At 37.7% G+C, this 16,375-nt stretch overlaps 1 protein-coding gene across 1 annotated transcript in view; it reads left to right on the top strand.

Moving 5' to 3' along the window:
* Positions 1-16,375, top strand: part of USP53 (ubiquitin specific peptidase 53) — a 28,654-nt gene that overhangs the window by 8,022 nt on the left and 4,257 nt on the right. Inside the window, exons 3-15 of the mRNA XM_036382044.1 lie at positions 1,259-1,351; positions 3,215-3,349; positions 4,408-4,521; positions 4,633-4,715; positions 5,021-5,126; positions 5,551-5,697; positions 6,229-6,378; positions 6,588-6,759; positions 7,380-7,529; positions 8,141-8,284; positions 8,672-9,398; positions 11,317-11,390; positions 16,165-16,276. Of these exons, the coding sequence (XP_036237937.1) occupies positions 1,259-1,351; positions 3,215-3,349; positions 4,408-4,521; positions 4,633-4,715; positions 5,021-5,126; positions 5,551-5,697; positions 6,229-6,378; positions 6,588-6,759; positions 7,380-7,529; positions 8,141-8,284; positions 8,672-9,398; positions 11,317-11,390; positions 16,165-16,276 (2,207 nt within the window). The remainder of the gene's footprint in view (positions 1-1,258; positions 1,352-3,214; positions 3,350-4,407; positions 4,522-4,632; positions 4,716-5,020; positions 5,127-5,550; positions 5,698-6,228; positions 6,379-6,587; positions 6,760-7,379; positions 7,530-8,140; positions 8,285-8,671; positions 9,399-11,316; positions 11,391-16,164; positions 16,277-16,375) is intronic.

Raw genomic sequence — 16,375 nt, 5'->3', positions numbered from 1 at the left:
GATACACTTGGTACCCAAGAAATATGACTTGGAGTTCTTCTTATAAGACTAATTCTTATAAGAATTCTACTTTCTAAGGTACTTGTTGTAATTCTCAGATTTTGGATCTGAATGTTTTTCAATTGTACAGAATGATTTCTCAAACTGGCAGAGGACTTAATAGACATGGACTTCCTAAAGTCTTCCTAAAAATTGGAAGACTTAAAATTGGCATGGATTTAAAACTTGGAGATTTGAGAGGTATAGCTATGTGGTGTGTATAGTATCTGCATGGATTTCAAATTGAATTGTACTGTGATTTTAGTAGAGTGTTTGCTGTTTTGCATCCAATGGGAGCAGCATGACCCGTATTCTCCTGCAGTTCTGCTATTTTCACTTAGGTGCCCTAAAATGAAGCCCTAAGTAATTTTTAGTTCTACTTTCAGACAATCCTACAACTTCACAACCCAGTGCTGTTTATCAAGCAGGGGCAGATGGTTGGTGACTGACCTTTTACAAGGAAGAATATGTTCCTTTCTTTTCTTTTCTTTTAATCTCTGCTCCCCTTTCAGAACTGAGCTTTGGACTTTGGGTTTCCAACACATCCTATTTCATTTTAGCTTTTATATTTATAGGTATGATATCTTTTCCCCACTGAATTTGCAGCTGTTGTCTTACTGTGCCTCTTGACAACTCATTTTTAGGGGTTTTATTTTTATTTCTTTATGGACAACTTTCTCAACTGCTTTACTTTGTGTGTACCCAAGACATTAGATATTGAAAGCAGTGGGTGTAGCCAAGCTGTTATTACATTTTTGTGGGGTATTTACCCAAATAAGAAGTAGAAACATACCTGTGTAAGCACCAGGATTATTTTGATCTGTGGAAAAACAAATGTATTTCAGCAATCATTTTGATAAGAGACTTTAAGAATATCATATAGGACTTAACTCTTATGTAGAGCTTTAAGAAAACAGCTGCAGGCCCTGTACAGGGTTTACATTGCTGCTTGTTTCCTTGAGAGTACTTCAGCTCTTTCTCCAAAATACATTGTGTTAAAAAGTTTAAAAGACAAATCTAAATTTCAAGTGCTGAACGTAAAACGTTCATTTCCACCTCCATAAGTTAGCAAATAATGGAAAAAACCCATATTTCCTGCAGCAATATTGATACTTAAGTTGTATGTTATGTGAAATAAAAAAACAATTAAAATCCACTGTATGTTGTGTAAGCAAAGAACCTTCAGAACTGATTACTGATTTTCTCTTTATTTTTCTAGGTATTATGGCAACTTGACATATTTCGACGAAGTTTAAGAGGTTTAACTGGGCACGTGTGTCAAGGAGATGCCTGCATATTTTGTGCTTTAAAGGTAGATAAATTCTAGAAAAATCGTATTTCACAATGAGGAAAAACCAATTTAACTTCTTTTTTGGAAGTGTGGGTCTGTATCATACCTATCCCTGGGTGACCGAGTCATTCTTTTTGTAAAGAAGCAATTTAGTTTTAAGGACATTTTTAACAAATGTTTGTTAGAGAAATATTTTCTTGTATTTAAAGAAGAAATTTTGCAGGATTCTGGAGTTGGTTAGAATGGCATAAGTTATTTTTTTAACAATGTATTTGTGATATTTGACTCTATGCCCTATGTACTCACCTCAAAAAAGAGTAGTTAATTCACTTGGAAGGGTCTGTCCCCAGCTGTTCTGTGCACTTCTGGTTTTGCTTTCCTGGCTCTGTAAGACACTGGTTGAGTAATTCTGTTTGTTCAGTGTTCAAAATCTTGGACATGTTAATTTCCATGCAATACATACACTGGATGAGGATCAACAGTGAGTTGTTTGTGTCTTAAGTGGATTTTTTGGTTGGGGTTCTTTTTATGCTCTTAGGCTATTGTAACCCTTCTTACCTGTTTAACAATGAAGGATATTTTATCTCTCTGTTTCTCCTATGAACTAAAAGCATAGCCAGTAAATCCTGGGACTTGGACTGTGCAGGCCACTAAACTGAGCATACCTGTCTGCACACATCCTTATCTGTACTGCTTGTAATTTTTTTTTTTAAGCTGGAAATAAAAAGCTATGTTGCATAACAAAAAATGACCTAGCAGCCAAAATAAGGAGTGATAAATGCTTTCAAAGCAATCTGTTAAAAACTTCATTTTGAATGTTTGCATGGAGATAGTAATGGCTGCAATTTTTGTCAGTAGTCCCTGCTTTTTGTTTTGAGAGGGAAGATTAAATACTTCAGAGACACTCTGGAATGCATCATGGTTAAAACAATACTTTTTGTTAGCAGTGAAACTTTGCTTCTCTGTTTTATCTTTGCCTTCTGTCCAACAGATTTTAACCAGAGGAAGCCTATGTGAAGAATGCCCATCCTTATTTATGTTTTACATGGCTTCTCCTGACTTGCTTTGTCTTTAGTCTCTTTGGTTCTCTGTAAAGTTTGACTTAGAATTCTTGTCTGGGGAAGACACCTTTAAATATCTGCAAATCTGTAATTCATTTAATAGCTTTTAACTTTCAGTTCTTTCAGAATCAACCTCCTTTACTTGCTAAATGATGAGCTCACTTGGATGGATATCCCTGCCAAAAAGAAAAGTAGCAGCCAACTCTCTCTTCTGGGAAATGAATTAAAAACCAAGTGCAATTTATTATCATGTCCCAGAACTGCAGATATTGACCTTTTCTCTTGTATTGTGTGCACTGGTTCAGCACTGAGCTAATTTCATAGCAAGGATTATTGGCATTCTATCTAATTTATGGGAGGTTTATAATTTTAATAAAGATATACTCCCCTCCTAAGCAGTAAATATCACATTATTTAGTGAATCATGAGTGGTATTACATTATGCCCTAAGAAATACACACCATCTGTAGACATGAGATACATATGGATGAACTGCTATTCCAGGGGCCAAATTAAAAAAACGGTATAATTACAGAACAGGGCTTGTGATGCCTCTGGGAGCTCAAGTCCATCACTTTTAATTTTGTATTTGTATGTAGTTGTTCTACAGGTTCAGTGTTTAGTTTGGTACCATAACTTCTTGTAGAGGAATCAGCAGAATACAAATGTAGTAACTTGAAGAGAAAACAGTAATTTTGAAATTTATAAGCATTGTAAATATAAACATTTCGCATGTTTATGCAAGAAGTGATGTATTTGTGTAGAAGCACAGTGTCTAGCCAAGTGGTTAATGAAGCTAAATAATCCCTGCATTTCCTCCTAGGCCATCTTTTCCCAGTTCCAGCACAGCAGAGAGAAAGCCCTCCCGTCGGATAACATGAGACACGCCCTCGCCGAAAGCTTCAAGGATGAGCAGCGCTTCCAGCTGGGATTCATGGATGATGCAGCAGAATGCTTTGTAAGCGTCTTCATGAGAGTTCAGTAGAATTCTAGTAGGATTAGTTTGGGGGTTTTGTTAGCTCTGGGCTCATGGCTAGGATTTAAATAACATAATCCTGCTGAGCTTCTTTATGCCTGTTTAGGGCAACAGACACATGGAGTAGAAGTGTCAGGTAAGGGGGATGGAGTACTCGATGGAGTACTCTTGCATTTGTTCCATACTTTTCTCCCTTAACTTTGTAGCTGATGATGGACTCTTAAAAATATTTTGATGGAGAGAAAGGTTGTCTTCTCAGAAGAAGCACCTATGGATTTGAATATGTTGTCTGTTCCTTGAAGTATTGGGTCACCAGCTATTGAAATACAGTGTGTTAGAACTGGCCAGCTCATTGCTGAAATCTGCTGCAGAAGAGATTTCCATTGTCTTACTCAAGAGTGAAATAAATACTGGAAGATTTTGCTGTAGTTACTTTCTTCTTCAGTGAAGTGTCTTATGGAACAACACAAGCCACTGCTGTGGCCTTTAAAGGTGACTCCAGATGTCACAGAACTCTGGTAAAGAAAGCTTCCTAAGAGCTATTGTGTTAGTGAAAATGTTCACCATGAAACACCTGCAGTATTAACATTTGGACATGGATTTGAGGGGCAGGAAATATGGTTGCTGCTTCAGTTACTTTCAGCTTTGGACATTCTTTGGGAGTAACCACAAATTAATTCCTACCTGCTAGATGTGGCTTCACATATGTAGGAGAATTCAGTGCAGAACTCCTGAAAGAGGCTATTTGAGATATTGCAGTCATGAAAGAGAGCCTCTTATTACTGTTCCATCTACTCAAAATGCATTTGGACTCCTGAACTAATCATCTGTCTGATCTACCTTAATAGATTCACTTCTTTCCATTCCCTTGGATATTTTTGACAAAAGGAAAAAACGGCCTTGCTAATTCAGGGGACACACTCATTGCAGCCGCAGCATTTTGGAGCCAAGGGGCATAGTTAGAGTACTACATTGTGATGTTCATCACGTGTTCTGACTTCATCAGTTCAGCTTACATTTATATTATTTTTTCTTTTTAGGAAAATATCCTTGAGAGGATTCATTTCCACTTAGTGCCAAACAGTGAAACAGATATGTGCACTTCGAAATCCTGTATTTCTCACCAGAAGTTCGCTATGACCCTGTATGAGCAGGTCAGACCTTCATTTGCTTGGTTTAACGAATACCTTGTTTTCTCTTTGCTTAGTAAATAAAAGCAGAAGTTGGTTTTGTTTTTTGTTTGGTTTTTTTTTTTTGTTTTGTAGTGTGTGTGTCGCAGTTGTGGAGCATCATCAGATCCATTGCCTTTTACGGAATTTGTGCGTTACATTTCCACCACAGCTCTGTGGTAAGAACATTTTTTTTTGTTACTCATTTTTCTATATGCACCCTTGTAATAATATGCAAAAGCATCCCAGGCTTTTAATTGTTCAAAATTAACATATATTTTTTTGGTTGCAACATGCTTTTGAGATACTGTTCAAAAATAGCAATTGGATTTCAAAAGCAAGATGTAGAAAGGGCTTGACAAAAAAATTTGTATTGCTACTGTTTTACTACTGTGTGTTTTCTTTTTAGTTATACAGTACAGGTAATTAAAATCTGTTACTCTTCAGAAGGGAGATGCATAGGTATGTAATTTATTTTTTGCAGTAATGAAGTAGAAAAAATGATGGAGAGGCATGAACGTCTCAAGCCAGAAATGTTTGCAGAATTGCTGCAGGCAGCAAATACTGCTGATGACTACAGAAAGTGTCCTGTAAGTAAACAAAAAGGTTACATGACTTTGGGATACAAGGGAGAACTCTGGGATGTTCAATCAGGCTAGAAGTGTTCCTCTAAAAGCAGGGTTATGTGTTGTGTTGCTGCTTCAGAGCAGTCAGCTTAGGGCAAACAAAGGTCTTAACACTTATGTTTTATTGTTCCAGTTATAGAGATTTGTTTTAAGGTAGTGATTGGATATGGAAGTTAAGCTGTAGTCTTCCTTCATCCAAGTGTTTTTATGATGAAGAATGTTATCCTTAAGTTGTTAGGAACAAACACCATAACTAAATTTTGGTATTAAAGACATTGCAGTGTTGTTTTTTTGAACTAATTCTTGTGCAGTAACTCACCTTTGGACTTCGAATTTTTCAACACTTTTGTTTTCCTTTCCATCATGGTTTTTGTTTCCTTTTTTCTAGAGTAATTGTGGTCAAAAAATAAAAATTCGTCGTGTTCTTATGAATTGTCCTGAGATTGTCACCATCGGTTTAGTCTGGGATTCAGAACACTCTGACCTGACAGAAGAGGTTATGCGGAATCTGGCAACACAACTTTATCTTCCAGGGGTATCTGACCTAAAACTTACTCTTTGCTTTTTCTAGAATTTAATTTTACTTTTAATGTTATGTATATGTGAATATATAAAAAATAGAGATATTCATATGTATTTTTTATAAGCACGACTTAACTTGACATCAAGTTTATATAAATATATGAAGTTTATGTCTACTTTTACAGTTCTTTATAGTGTGCTGCTTGATGTAGTTTCTGTGAAAGAAAAAGGTCCTGTTGGAAGTGTTTTGTTCCTAAGTGCAATGATTAATCTAGGAGACTTCCTTGTTGAAAATCTAGGAATATAATTTTCAGTTTCAAATTTGTGGAATTATTCCAGAGTATACTTTACTCCTTCAAACACAAAAAACCCAATAAAGTTAAAATAGACATAGTAAGTGCAAAAATCAGTATTCATGCTCAGGAAGAATTGTATAATACGACAGGACATTAAGTAACAGTTGCCTTGGTGAAATGCTAGCAGTAGGTCAGGAAATTGAGGCTGTGTTTTACACCTGTTTTAAAATATGTAATCATTTTTACAGCTGTTTTATAGGGTTACAGATGAAAATGCCAAAAACAGTGAGCTCTTCCTGGTGGGAATGATTTGCTACACGAGCCGACATTACTGTGCCTTTGCCTTTCACACCAAGAGCTGCAAATGGGTGCTGTTTGATGATGCTAATGTAAAAGAGGTAAGATGATCTGCTTTTTAGCCCTTACAGTACTAGTTCTATCTTTTTGTTGCCGTTTATGCAACCCATTGTGCTCAAATGTTGTATCTTCATGTACATTTGGAATTAGGCAGTTGGTGTCTCTTGCTTAATGAATTACTCTTTCCATATTTGGGTTCAGCACTGTTGATAAAATTTTGGGGTTTTGTTTTCCTGTTTTTTTTTCTTAGATTGGAACCAAATGGAAAGATGTGGTGTCCAGGTGCATTCGGTGTCACTTCCAACCATTGCTGCTATTTTATGCTAACCCAGATGGCACAGCTGTGTCTCCAGAAGATGCACCAAAGCAGATTATTCACTGGTCTCAATGCAAAGCAGCAGGAGGAAATGGGGAAGACCTGGGTAATTAGATATATGGGTTTTTATTATAACAGTATCAGCTGTATTTCTGAAATGGGCATTATAAAGGAGAAAAAATGGATTGGCTCCTTTGTTCTGAAATACTTTTATCAATAATTATCCAAAGAGTCTCAAAAGAAAAGAGATTAGTGTGTATACTCAGTATTAGACCAGTTAATAAGGGGATACAAATTGAGACTAATGGGTAATGGGAAAAAGAATCCAGTCTTTTGGTTCTGTAATTTGTACTGCTGTCTCAGGTTGGCTTTTTTAATTTCATTTTAAAAAATTTCATTTAATTACAAGGAACTTAAATAAAAAGCAAATTGCATTTGACATGTTATTCTTCACAACATGTGCAGCAATAGAACATAGATTACTTCAGACAGCAAAGAACTGAGGGCCCTGTTTCACTGCAGGCTACCACTGTAAATATGGCAGTATATAAAATATTAGAGAACCTTATTGCCTAGTCTATTGAAATGTAGTGTGGTTTTTGGTGATGCTTCTCTTCTGGCTTTTTAATCCAGAATGAAAAAGCTTTCTCTCTTTTTATAATTTTATATAGTAGAAATTTAAATTAGGAAGCTTTTTATTTCTAAAGATAACTATGTTTTTGATAGGATTTGAAAAGCATTCGGCTGCTAAATCAGACCACGTGAAAGAGAATGGAATTGGAGATTCCACTAATCAAAGGAGTAATAAAAAACTTCAGCCAGATAATCCAGCATTCACTAGAAGCCATATTCAAGCAAGTGGTGGTAGAGGCCCAGGTGTGTATTCCCTACTAGCACCCCCAAAAAGCCAAACCAGATCTGTTTTATTATGAAACATTTCAGTTGATAGCATTTCAGGGGGGTTCTAACCTTGGGACTAGAGCTATTTCTAAGGGAAAAAATTCCATCATTGACTCAGTTGTTATTCAGAGATTTTCTCAATGTTTAAGTAATATCTGAATATCTGCCATGGAATGTTAACTTTTCCAGAGAGAGCTCTAAATGCAGAATATTTATTACCTTTGTTATGCTCTTGAGGCCTTGTTCCATTTCTCAAACACGATCAAGCTTTCCAGTGATGTTGCTGATTAAAAGGCACATCAGTGACCTGAGGCTGAGGTGTGGCTCTGTTGGTCACTGGCTACTTGAGTACACTTTTCCCCAGCAATACTGTGATATCAGCATGATTTATAGTCCTGGATGTAAATGGACTTGATCTTATGGTTGGAAAGAAATCTCACACTCTTAATCTGTGTCAAACAATTCATTAGTCAGTTTAAGTAGTCCTAACACTAAAACCTAGATCTTACTGTCCATAAATAGGTTCATGTGTTTTGGTGATGAATGACTTTTGAGCAAGGATGTTTGACAAGAAGTATTTTTTGCAGCCAAATTGGGATACAGTGAGCAAAAGGACAGGCTGAAGGATTTATCCAGAGAGTGTGCCCAGAAAGCTGCTGACATGAAAAACTTCACATCTTTACGGAAAGATGCAGACAGAGGACCAAGGAAAGAGTCTGCGAGACAAAGAGGTACATTTTAAAAATATAACCAGAAAACCAATGGATTAAATAACTTTTAGCATCAATGCTGCTTGTGCAGACTTTTTTTCTCCTTTTAAGAGACCATACTGTAAGATCACACTTTCCCAGTTTTCAGTATGCTAAAATACATAGTGGATTTGTAGAGATACTGTAAGAAACATTAAACAATATCAGTTAAATGACTGCTTCCACCCTGGAGTTGTTCAAGGCCAGGTTGGATGGGGCTCTGAGCAACCTGGTCTGGTGGAAGGTGTCCCTGCCCGTGGCAAGGCAGCTGGAACTTGGATGAACACTGAAGTCCATTCCAACACAAATCATTCTATGAAACATGAATGAGAACTGTAATGGAAGTTTTTTTCCTTTTGTTCTCGTCAGACTTGATTGGGGAAGAGCGTTCCAGTGCTAAGTCAGGGTCTCCTCCGGTCGGAAATGGACTGAGGCACTGCGCGGATCAGCGGATCTACGGCAGCCAGGGAAGGGGCCCTTACAGGCACGAGAGCCCAGCACCTCAGCAGGCAAAGCTTTCTGCCCATGTGCTTGGATCAAACAAAGCAGAACCTTCTCCTGCAGGGGACAAACCAGTGACAAGGACTCGGAGCGATGGCGTCACTGGCTACGACACGGACACCAGCCAAGACTCCAGGGACAGAGGAAGTATGAGGAGCAGGAGCAAAGGTTGGAAACCAATGAGAGAGACACTGAATGTAGACAGCATTTTCAGTGAGACTGAGAAGAAGCAGCACAGCCCAAAGCACAAAGCAAACCTGAGCAGTAAATCTAAGCACGAAAAGGAGCGGGGCTTTAACCACTGGCCCAAGGAGAACCAAATGCAGAAGGGTTTAATGACTATATATGAAGATGAGACAAAACAGGATACAGGAAGTCGAAGTTCACTGGATTCTGAGGGAAAAGGGAATGCTGAAAAAAGCAAGGGATTTGCAGAGAGGAAAATCCATGGTGATAACTGGCAAATTCAGAGGACAGAATCTGGGTACGAAAGCAGTGACCATATCAGCAACGGCTCCGCAAATCCAGACTCCCCTGTTATTGAAGGAATCAATACAGCAGATGCCAAGAATGTGAAGGAAAGTGCTTCCTGCAGGTAATGCTAGTTCTCTTAGAGCTTGCATAGGTTGTATTTATGGAAAAATAACCTGTTCTAACGTTTGTGTGTTCTTCAAAACCAAAACCATCCAGGAGAACATGCATTGAAACTTGCTTGAAGTCAGGTATGTGGAAAGCTAAAGTGTATCTAGAAATAAGGGTGTGGGCAGTTAAATGTTCAATTTACCTTCACTCTGGTTCTCTTTGGGAGGCACTGAGCTAGTTACTGAGGCTCTGAGCCAGAACTGCTAAGCCCTGCTGAGGGGCAGGGTGTGTTCATTTGTAGTAATTGCTACACTCCTTTACTTACAAGATTTTTAGACTGTGTGTAACTTTCCGTCTGCTGTGGAATAATACAGTGTCCATTTTAATCACACCTGTAACACTGGTTCAGGCCCTGACAAAGGAGATGGGAGTGGCAGTAGGTGAATTTTGGGTGCTGTTACCAGTCATAGTGCAGAAATTCAGTTTTCTAGTTCACCTCAGATATGTATTGAATGCTTGGTAATTGATTGACCTGTCTGAAATAAATCTTTTCTGAAAAGTGTAAAGTTACTCAAACTGGTTGGACTTGATGAGCTGAAGAGGTCCATTCCAACTTAAATTCATGTGATGCTTGAAATAGAAAGCTGGAATCCTTCCACATGCAGTTTTCAGTATTGTGTATCTCAAACTGTGTGTAGAATGCAGATACTTCTATAACCCTGTTCTTTTTTCAAATCTTATTTGCATCCATAAAATGGAAGAGCACAGTTGGGAGCCCAAGCCCAACTCTCTTTGATAGATCTGATTTGCTAGATCCAAGCAAATTTTCAGATATATATTCTCATGGCAACTTATTTCACAGGAAAAGAGAAAGGTCAAGGCCCTTTCATATCCTGCTTTTTGCCATTCTCCCCTTTGTCCCACCCACCAAATTGTACAAAATCCCATTATGCAAAAACCTGACGGGCTTTTATTAGTTAATGACATAATTATGTATAAAGCTACTCCAACTCATGGTTGTATTTTCAGTGTTTGATGGTTGCCTCAAACAGTGATTTTGCACAGTTGAAGCTCATTTTAAGCATGCCCAAGAGACAATGGGGCACCCAAATGGATCATTTTGTGAGAGAGAATATGATAAATTTCAAACAGTGTAGTTCATTAAGAAGCTGCTTACATCGTTGTTTAAACAACAACATCACAGAAAAGAAGAATCATACTTTATCAAAATATAACTGACTTCCTGGGACTTGGAGACATGCTTTATATGACTGGTAATTTCAACTGGCTGGCAGTACCTACCAGTTCCCTGCTAACCTCTCAGACTCTGTCTCATAAACCCCCAAAAATACAAATCAATTACTTGAAAGTCCTTTTAGAAAGTGGAAATATTACTGCTTTTAATTCTTCATATTTCTTTCAGTATTTTTCTTGTTTTTGTGTCCTTTCAATAACAGTGTTTTTTTTTTAAATTGAACTTTTGCCCCCATGTATCTTCTTCCCTGCCTTACTCTTGTAGAAGGTAGAAATTGGCAGAGTGTTTGTCAGCTTCTTATCTGGATTAGTAATGCATGTTTTCTGCTTATCTAAACCAGCAAGATTTACTAAATCCACTGATAATTTTTTTCCCTCTCCTTTTGGGTTTGTAGCTGTGATCTTCCAGTTCTATTCCAGTTTGAGGGGGAAAAAAATCAAATGAAAATCCCTATGAACAAGATACCAAGTGGCAATCAAAACTTAGAATAATATTTGTTACCAAAACAAAGAATAAATGAATAGCCAATTATCAAATTAGGAAAATGGACAAGATGGAATGCTGGTTAACAGGTTACACTTAAGGTATTTATACCTACAAATAAATTGGATTAGATGACCAGTGGTGTCTATTTAACAGTTTCAGTGCTGTAATCACATATATGCTTCTGTTACAGTGAACAGAACTTGCCAACCAAAAAAGCTGACAGTGTGGTACATTCAGTACCCCAGCAGAACAGAAGCTTCCATGGTAAGAACCCATATAAAAATTAAGTTTTCAAGAACTATTGTAGTTACACCAGAATTTCTCTTCCCCCCAGCCCCAAACCCCACAAATCCCTAACAGAGATGACATGGTAATTGGGTTCACTCCCTGTGGTTTCCCCAGAAGCTTCTCCAGGAGATTTCTTGGTGGATACTGAGCAAGACTTTTTTTTTTAAAATGTCTGGGTGGACTGTGGCACCATTTGTTTTCCTCCTAGATATGAAGCAGTATCAGGAAGAAACACTTGTAATAAGGAAGTCTACTTCCTTTTACATACTAATATGTCTGCTAGAGTTTTATAAAGCTGATAAATGCTTTGGCATATAAATATTATAGGTCAGCCTGAGGCCAGCCAAAATCATTATCTGCTGCTGTTGAAACAATGGGAGGGTGCTTGTACAAAGAGGGGCAATAAATATTAGGCCACTTCCTCAGGAAACATTTGATTTTTATAGATATCATACTTCTTTTCAAATAATGTATAGTATAGTTTCTCCTAGGATTTAAAGTGGGGGTGGGGATGTTGCCATGCCACTTCTACCTTCTCTGTCCTTATTCTAATTTCGTTTTTAGTGCAGAAAGAGAACTAATTTCATATTTGCTTATTTTGACAACCCAAAACAAAGAAACAAAAAAAAACAAACCAAACAAACAACCAACCCAACCAAAAACGAGTAGCATGGAATGCCAAGATCTGATTTGCATGAGATTTATTCTGCTTTAGTTCTGTACTGTACCATTTTTATCAAACACAGTTGGATAGGAAAAAGGGGAAAAAAACCAGTGAAAAATACTTAAATACTTTTTAGGCATTAAAAATGAGTGGGTTAAAGCAATGAATTGTTCTCTGGAGAGAGTACTTAAGAATACTTAAAGCTTTCAACATGCATCTGACATTTTCTTTAAAAAAGTATAGTGATTCTGTGTGATCCTCCAAGATACCATAAAGAAATTATGTTAGGATCCCACCTATTCAATTATTCTAATTCAGTAGATAATGGTTAAATAGCTTCTTCTAAAAATTGCATGTATTGAGCTCCATTTTGGAAAATAATACTTCTAATGCAAGTGATCAATGGACCAAAAAGAGATCTGAAGCATTTGATAATTTTACATTTATGTAAGGTTAAGAATTGATTTGGACTCAGTTTTTGGGTTGTGAAAAAGTGTCAGGACACCTTTAGCAAGGACAACAGCAGTCATTTACAGCTATCAGTATATTACCTTGTGTAATATATCAGTTATATTACCTTGTGTTCCACCTCTGAATATCATGAGCGAGACATGGATTGGTAGGTAAATACCAGACAGACTCCCAGAAAATAGGACTTTAAAAAACAAATGCTTAGTCCTTTCTGAGAGAGGAGTGCAATGTAAGAAATCTTTGTTAGGCTCTCATGGCAACTCCAAAAAAAATATGTCTGAGTGGTTTTCTTGTGTGGAAAACTTCTTATGGAAATAATGTTGGACTTGTAATTATGCCCACGGTTTGTATAACTGTGCTTTACCAGCTCCTTGTTTTTTACTGGAGCTCAATGAGGTTACTGTTCAGCACTTGTGGAATTCTGTCCCTGACTTAACCAAAATAAACTTATTGTCAGAACATTATAAAGATGGAAACACTGGATCACATGGTGGTTGGGAGAGCAAGTGGCTGCTCCTTACGGGGCAGTAAGCAGTGGATAACTGTAGTACTGAAACAAAGGTCCCACAAAGCCAATCCCTAAATCGTGTGGTCAGATTTTGGCAGGAAAATGTAAACATTGAGTAAGCAGATGTAGTATCCATTATTTATATTAATCACTTTGTGTTTATAAAGTTTGAACTCAGTGAGCTGAGGAGGAAAAATTTTTTTGAGTATGAAAAACCTGAGACATGAGCAGTGTGACGGCAAAATTTCCAACCTCATGTTCTGCAAGTTAAAGAAAGATTACTAATTTTGATGGTTTTCCCATTGTTTTTTAATGGTTTTCCCATTGTTCAGTTCAATGGCATGTGCCAACTCAAACTGAAATCTAGAATCATTCTGAAGATCTGGCTAGTGTGTAAGAAGAAGCCAAATTGCCTTTGCTTATGTGTCACTTCAGAAAACCCCACAAACCAACCACAACTCAAGAAGACAGCTCATATGCTTAGGAAAACTGAAGATTTATAGTAATAATGTAAAACATGCAACTGCTCTTAAGGAAATCCAGTTGTTACCCTTATGGTGCAGTCAATGTACATTAATGTCAAGTTTAAAGATATGAGTAAAGAATTAAAGCTTGGTAGCTAGTTTACTTACCATGAAAGAGAAACAAATCAAGGCTTTACTAGAGTGTCTTCAAATGATAAAATAAAGATACCTATGAAAGGTTTTGCGACTGAATGTTGCTCCAAAAGTAAAGTTTCTAGAATAAAAGGATTTTTTTAAACTTTTTTTTAAAAGATTGCTCACTGTATTTCAGAAATAATATTGCATTTTGGACAAGTTATAACATACTTACTTCCTTGACTGAGAGGCTGTTATTCCACATGTCCAAAACTTCCAATACGTTTGCCTGTTATTTCAACTGAATACAGAAAATGTCTGGGCTAAGAGAGAGGAATTTGCCCACAAATATTTGTTACAATAAGTATTCTGCTTTGTTGCTGGGTTTTTCATTGACAACTTAGGAAATCTTAAAAAAAAATCCAGGAAGCATGCAGTTAAAACTCCTAAAGAGGAAGCTGAATTTACTGTAGAGTTGAGTTTTTGTTGGAGGTTTCCATAGGGGTTTTGTGTTTATTTTCATTTGGGATTTTTTCCCCCCACAGAAGCTGGACTTGGTAGATTTTTGCACATGTTCTGTCTGTGTAAATGGAGATAGATTAGACAAGACCTTGCTGGTGCTATCTGTGGGCTTAGTCCTACCTGCAGAAGGGATGTTCATCTCTTGAAAATCTGGATTGACTACCCAGCTGTGAAAATAGATGTCTGTAAATCTTAAAAGCAGACTGGGTTATACATCAGAACACAATTACCTTTCGTTTATTGCTCGGCTCTTAATGACCCATTGATAAGGATGCTGGGCTCCAGCTGAGCAGGGCTTGTGTGTCCCATATTTAGGTTTGCAGAGAACGTAGAGCCAAAATTCCCCATCGAGCCGGCGTCTGGTTTTAACCGTGCATGGCTGTCCTGTCAGCAGAAGGGAAAATAACACATCTATTTTTAAGTTGGCTGGAATGACGCGGGCACAGAGCACCTGGCGCTGCTGGATGTGCCCGAGGGAGCCGCTCGCTGGCCTCTGCTGCCACCTCCCGGCTCCTGCGGGAGTCGGGCTTGGAGGGAAAATCATCCCAGCCTGCAGCAGAAGGAAATGTTTGTGTGCGAAATACTACCTCAGTGTTGGTTATCTCCCTGCTAGGCAGCTCCGTGGCACACAGGCTGTTTTGAACTCTCAGGTTACTTACTTGTGCCTTGCATGATCTCATTCACTAAGAATATTTTCCCATAAATGTTATTTCTAAGGCTGTGGTATTGTTTATTGTGACTTTTATTTTTTCATCTCAAAACTTGAGGAAAGCCATATGGTGGCTTTGTCTGTTGAGCTGTGTGCTGCTTTAGCCTCTACTACCTGTGTTCTTGGTCAAAGATTTCATGTCTCTAGTCTCAGGTCACCCAAACATAGGGCAGATACTGACCCTCAAACAAGTATCACAAAGAGCAACACCCAAGTTTTCACTTTAGTTCTGCTCTGTTGTTGGGGTTTTGGCTCACGTGTTCATGAGTCTAAAGTTCCATGACTTTAAATATGTATATTTAGGGAAATAACAAGTGAAATAGGTGTAGCAGTTATGAGTGTAGTCTGTACATAGCCAAAATAAGCCATTGTATTAGTAATGATAATAATGATAAAAATAAGAAGCCATTCCTTTAAGTGACTTCAGAGCAGGTGACTGATATGAATGGGCTAATCATGGCATTAGGAAGATTTGGAGTGTCTGTCTCTAAACAAATAGACTGCTGCTTGTCACTTGCCAAGTGAGTGGGTTATGCTGTGTGGTGTTGACACGAATACTTCAATGCTTCCTTTATTTCCTGCTCACTAGGAGCTGCCTTGTCCAGAACTTGAGTATTTTCAGGGAATGATTCTTTGCCTGGGAATAAAAGGAGCTTGAGGAGTGGGAGTGCAGTAGTGCTGGCCCAGGCACTCAGTGCTGTGTGTTTGGGGCACGTGGGTGACAGTGCTCCTTGTCTGCCCAGTGTCTCTGTGAGCCTACAGCCTGCTCTAGGGTTTGAGCTGTTGAAACCCACAAACAACAGAACAACCTCAAACACCCCCAATCTCTGCAGTATTCATTCTGTTTAATTATTGTAACACATAATGACTTTTTAGAAGTCCTAGTTCTTATTTTGTCATTTTGTCATTTAAATGACTTTGGATGTTTGAATAAACACCCTTTTAAGAAAAGCTTCCTTGGAAAATGTGCCTTTAGCCACATTAAATATTAAGGTGATCTTGAAAATATGTCTACAGGACTTCAAAATTGTGATAATTACCTATTTTCTGGTAACAAGAAAATGCAAAAAATTTCCTCCAGATTCTAAGATCTGACCTTCTGTGCAGATTATCTTCAAAATGGTTATTTTGATTAATCTCAAATCTTGAAAGAGATTGTCCTGTTGTATTTTCTTCTCTTGTTGTATTTCTTTCTTCTTGTTTCTGTAATCTCTGAGGAATTACAAAGAAGGAATTGGATTTTACATCTGTTAATTGTGAAATATTTTCTTTTCTAGCCCCAGATTTGAGGAAAGACCAGATCAATTCTGAAATTAACTACAGACCTCATCCTCATGTTGGTTTCCCAACAGAATTACACTTGCAGGTGCCCAGTCCTCCAGTAAAGAGGTAACCAGTACTGGCCTATTCCTCTGTAATAGTTTAAGAAATACTGATTTCTGTTATGTTACAATGATCAATATTAAGCATTGCCAAGTTAAAGCACTC

The sequence above is a fragment of the Molothrus ater genome, chromosome 4, assembly GCF_012460135.2.
Source record: "Molothrus ater isolate BHLD 08-10-18 breed brown headed cowbird chromosome 4, BPBGC_Mater_1.1, whole genome shotgun sequence".
Lineage (NCBI taxonomy): Eukaryota > Metazoa > Chordata > Aves > Passeriformes > Icteridae > Molothrus > Molothrus ater.
The sequence above is the reverse complement of the archived record's forward strand: the minus strand, read 5'-3'. Positions and strand labels throughout refer to the sequence as shown.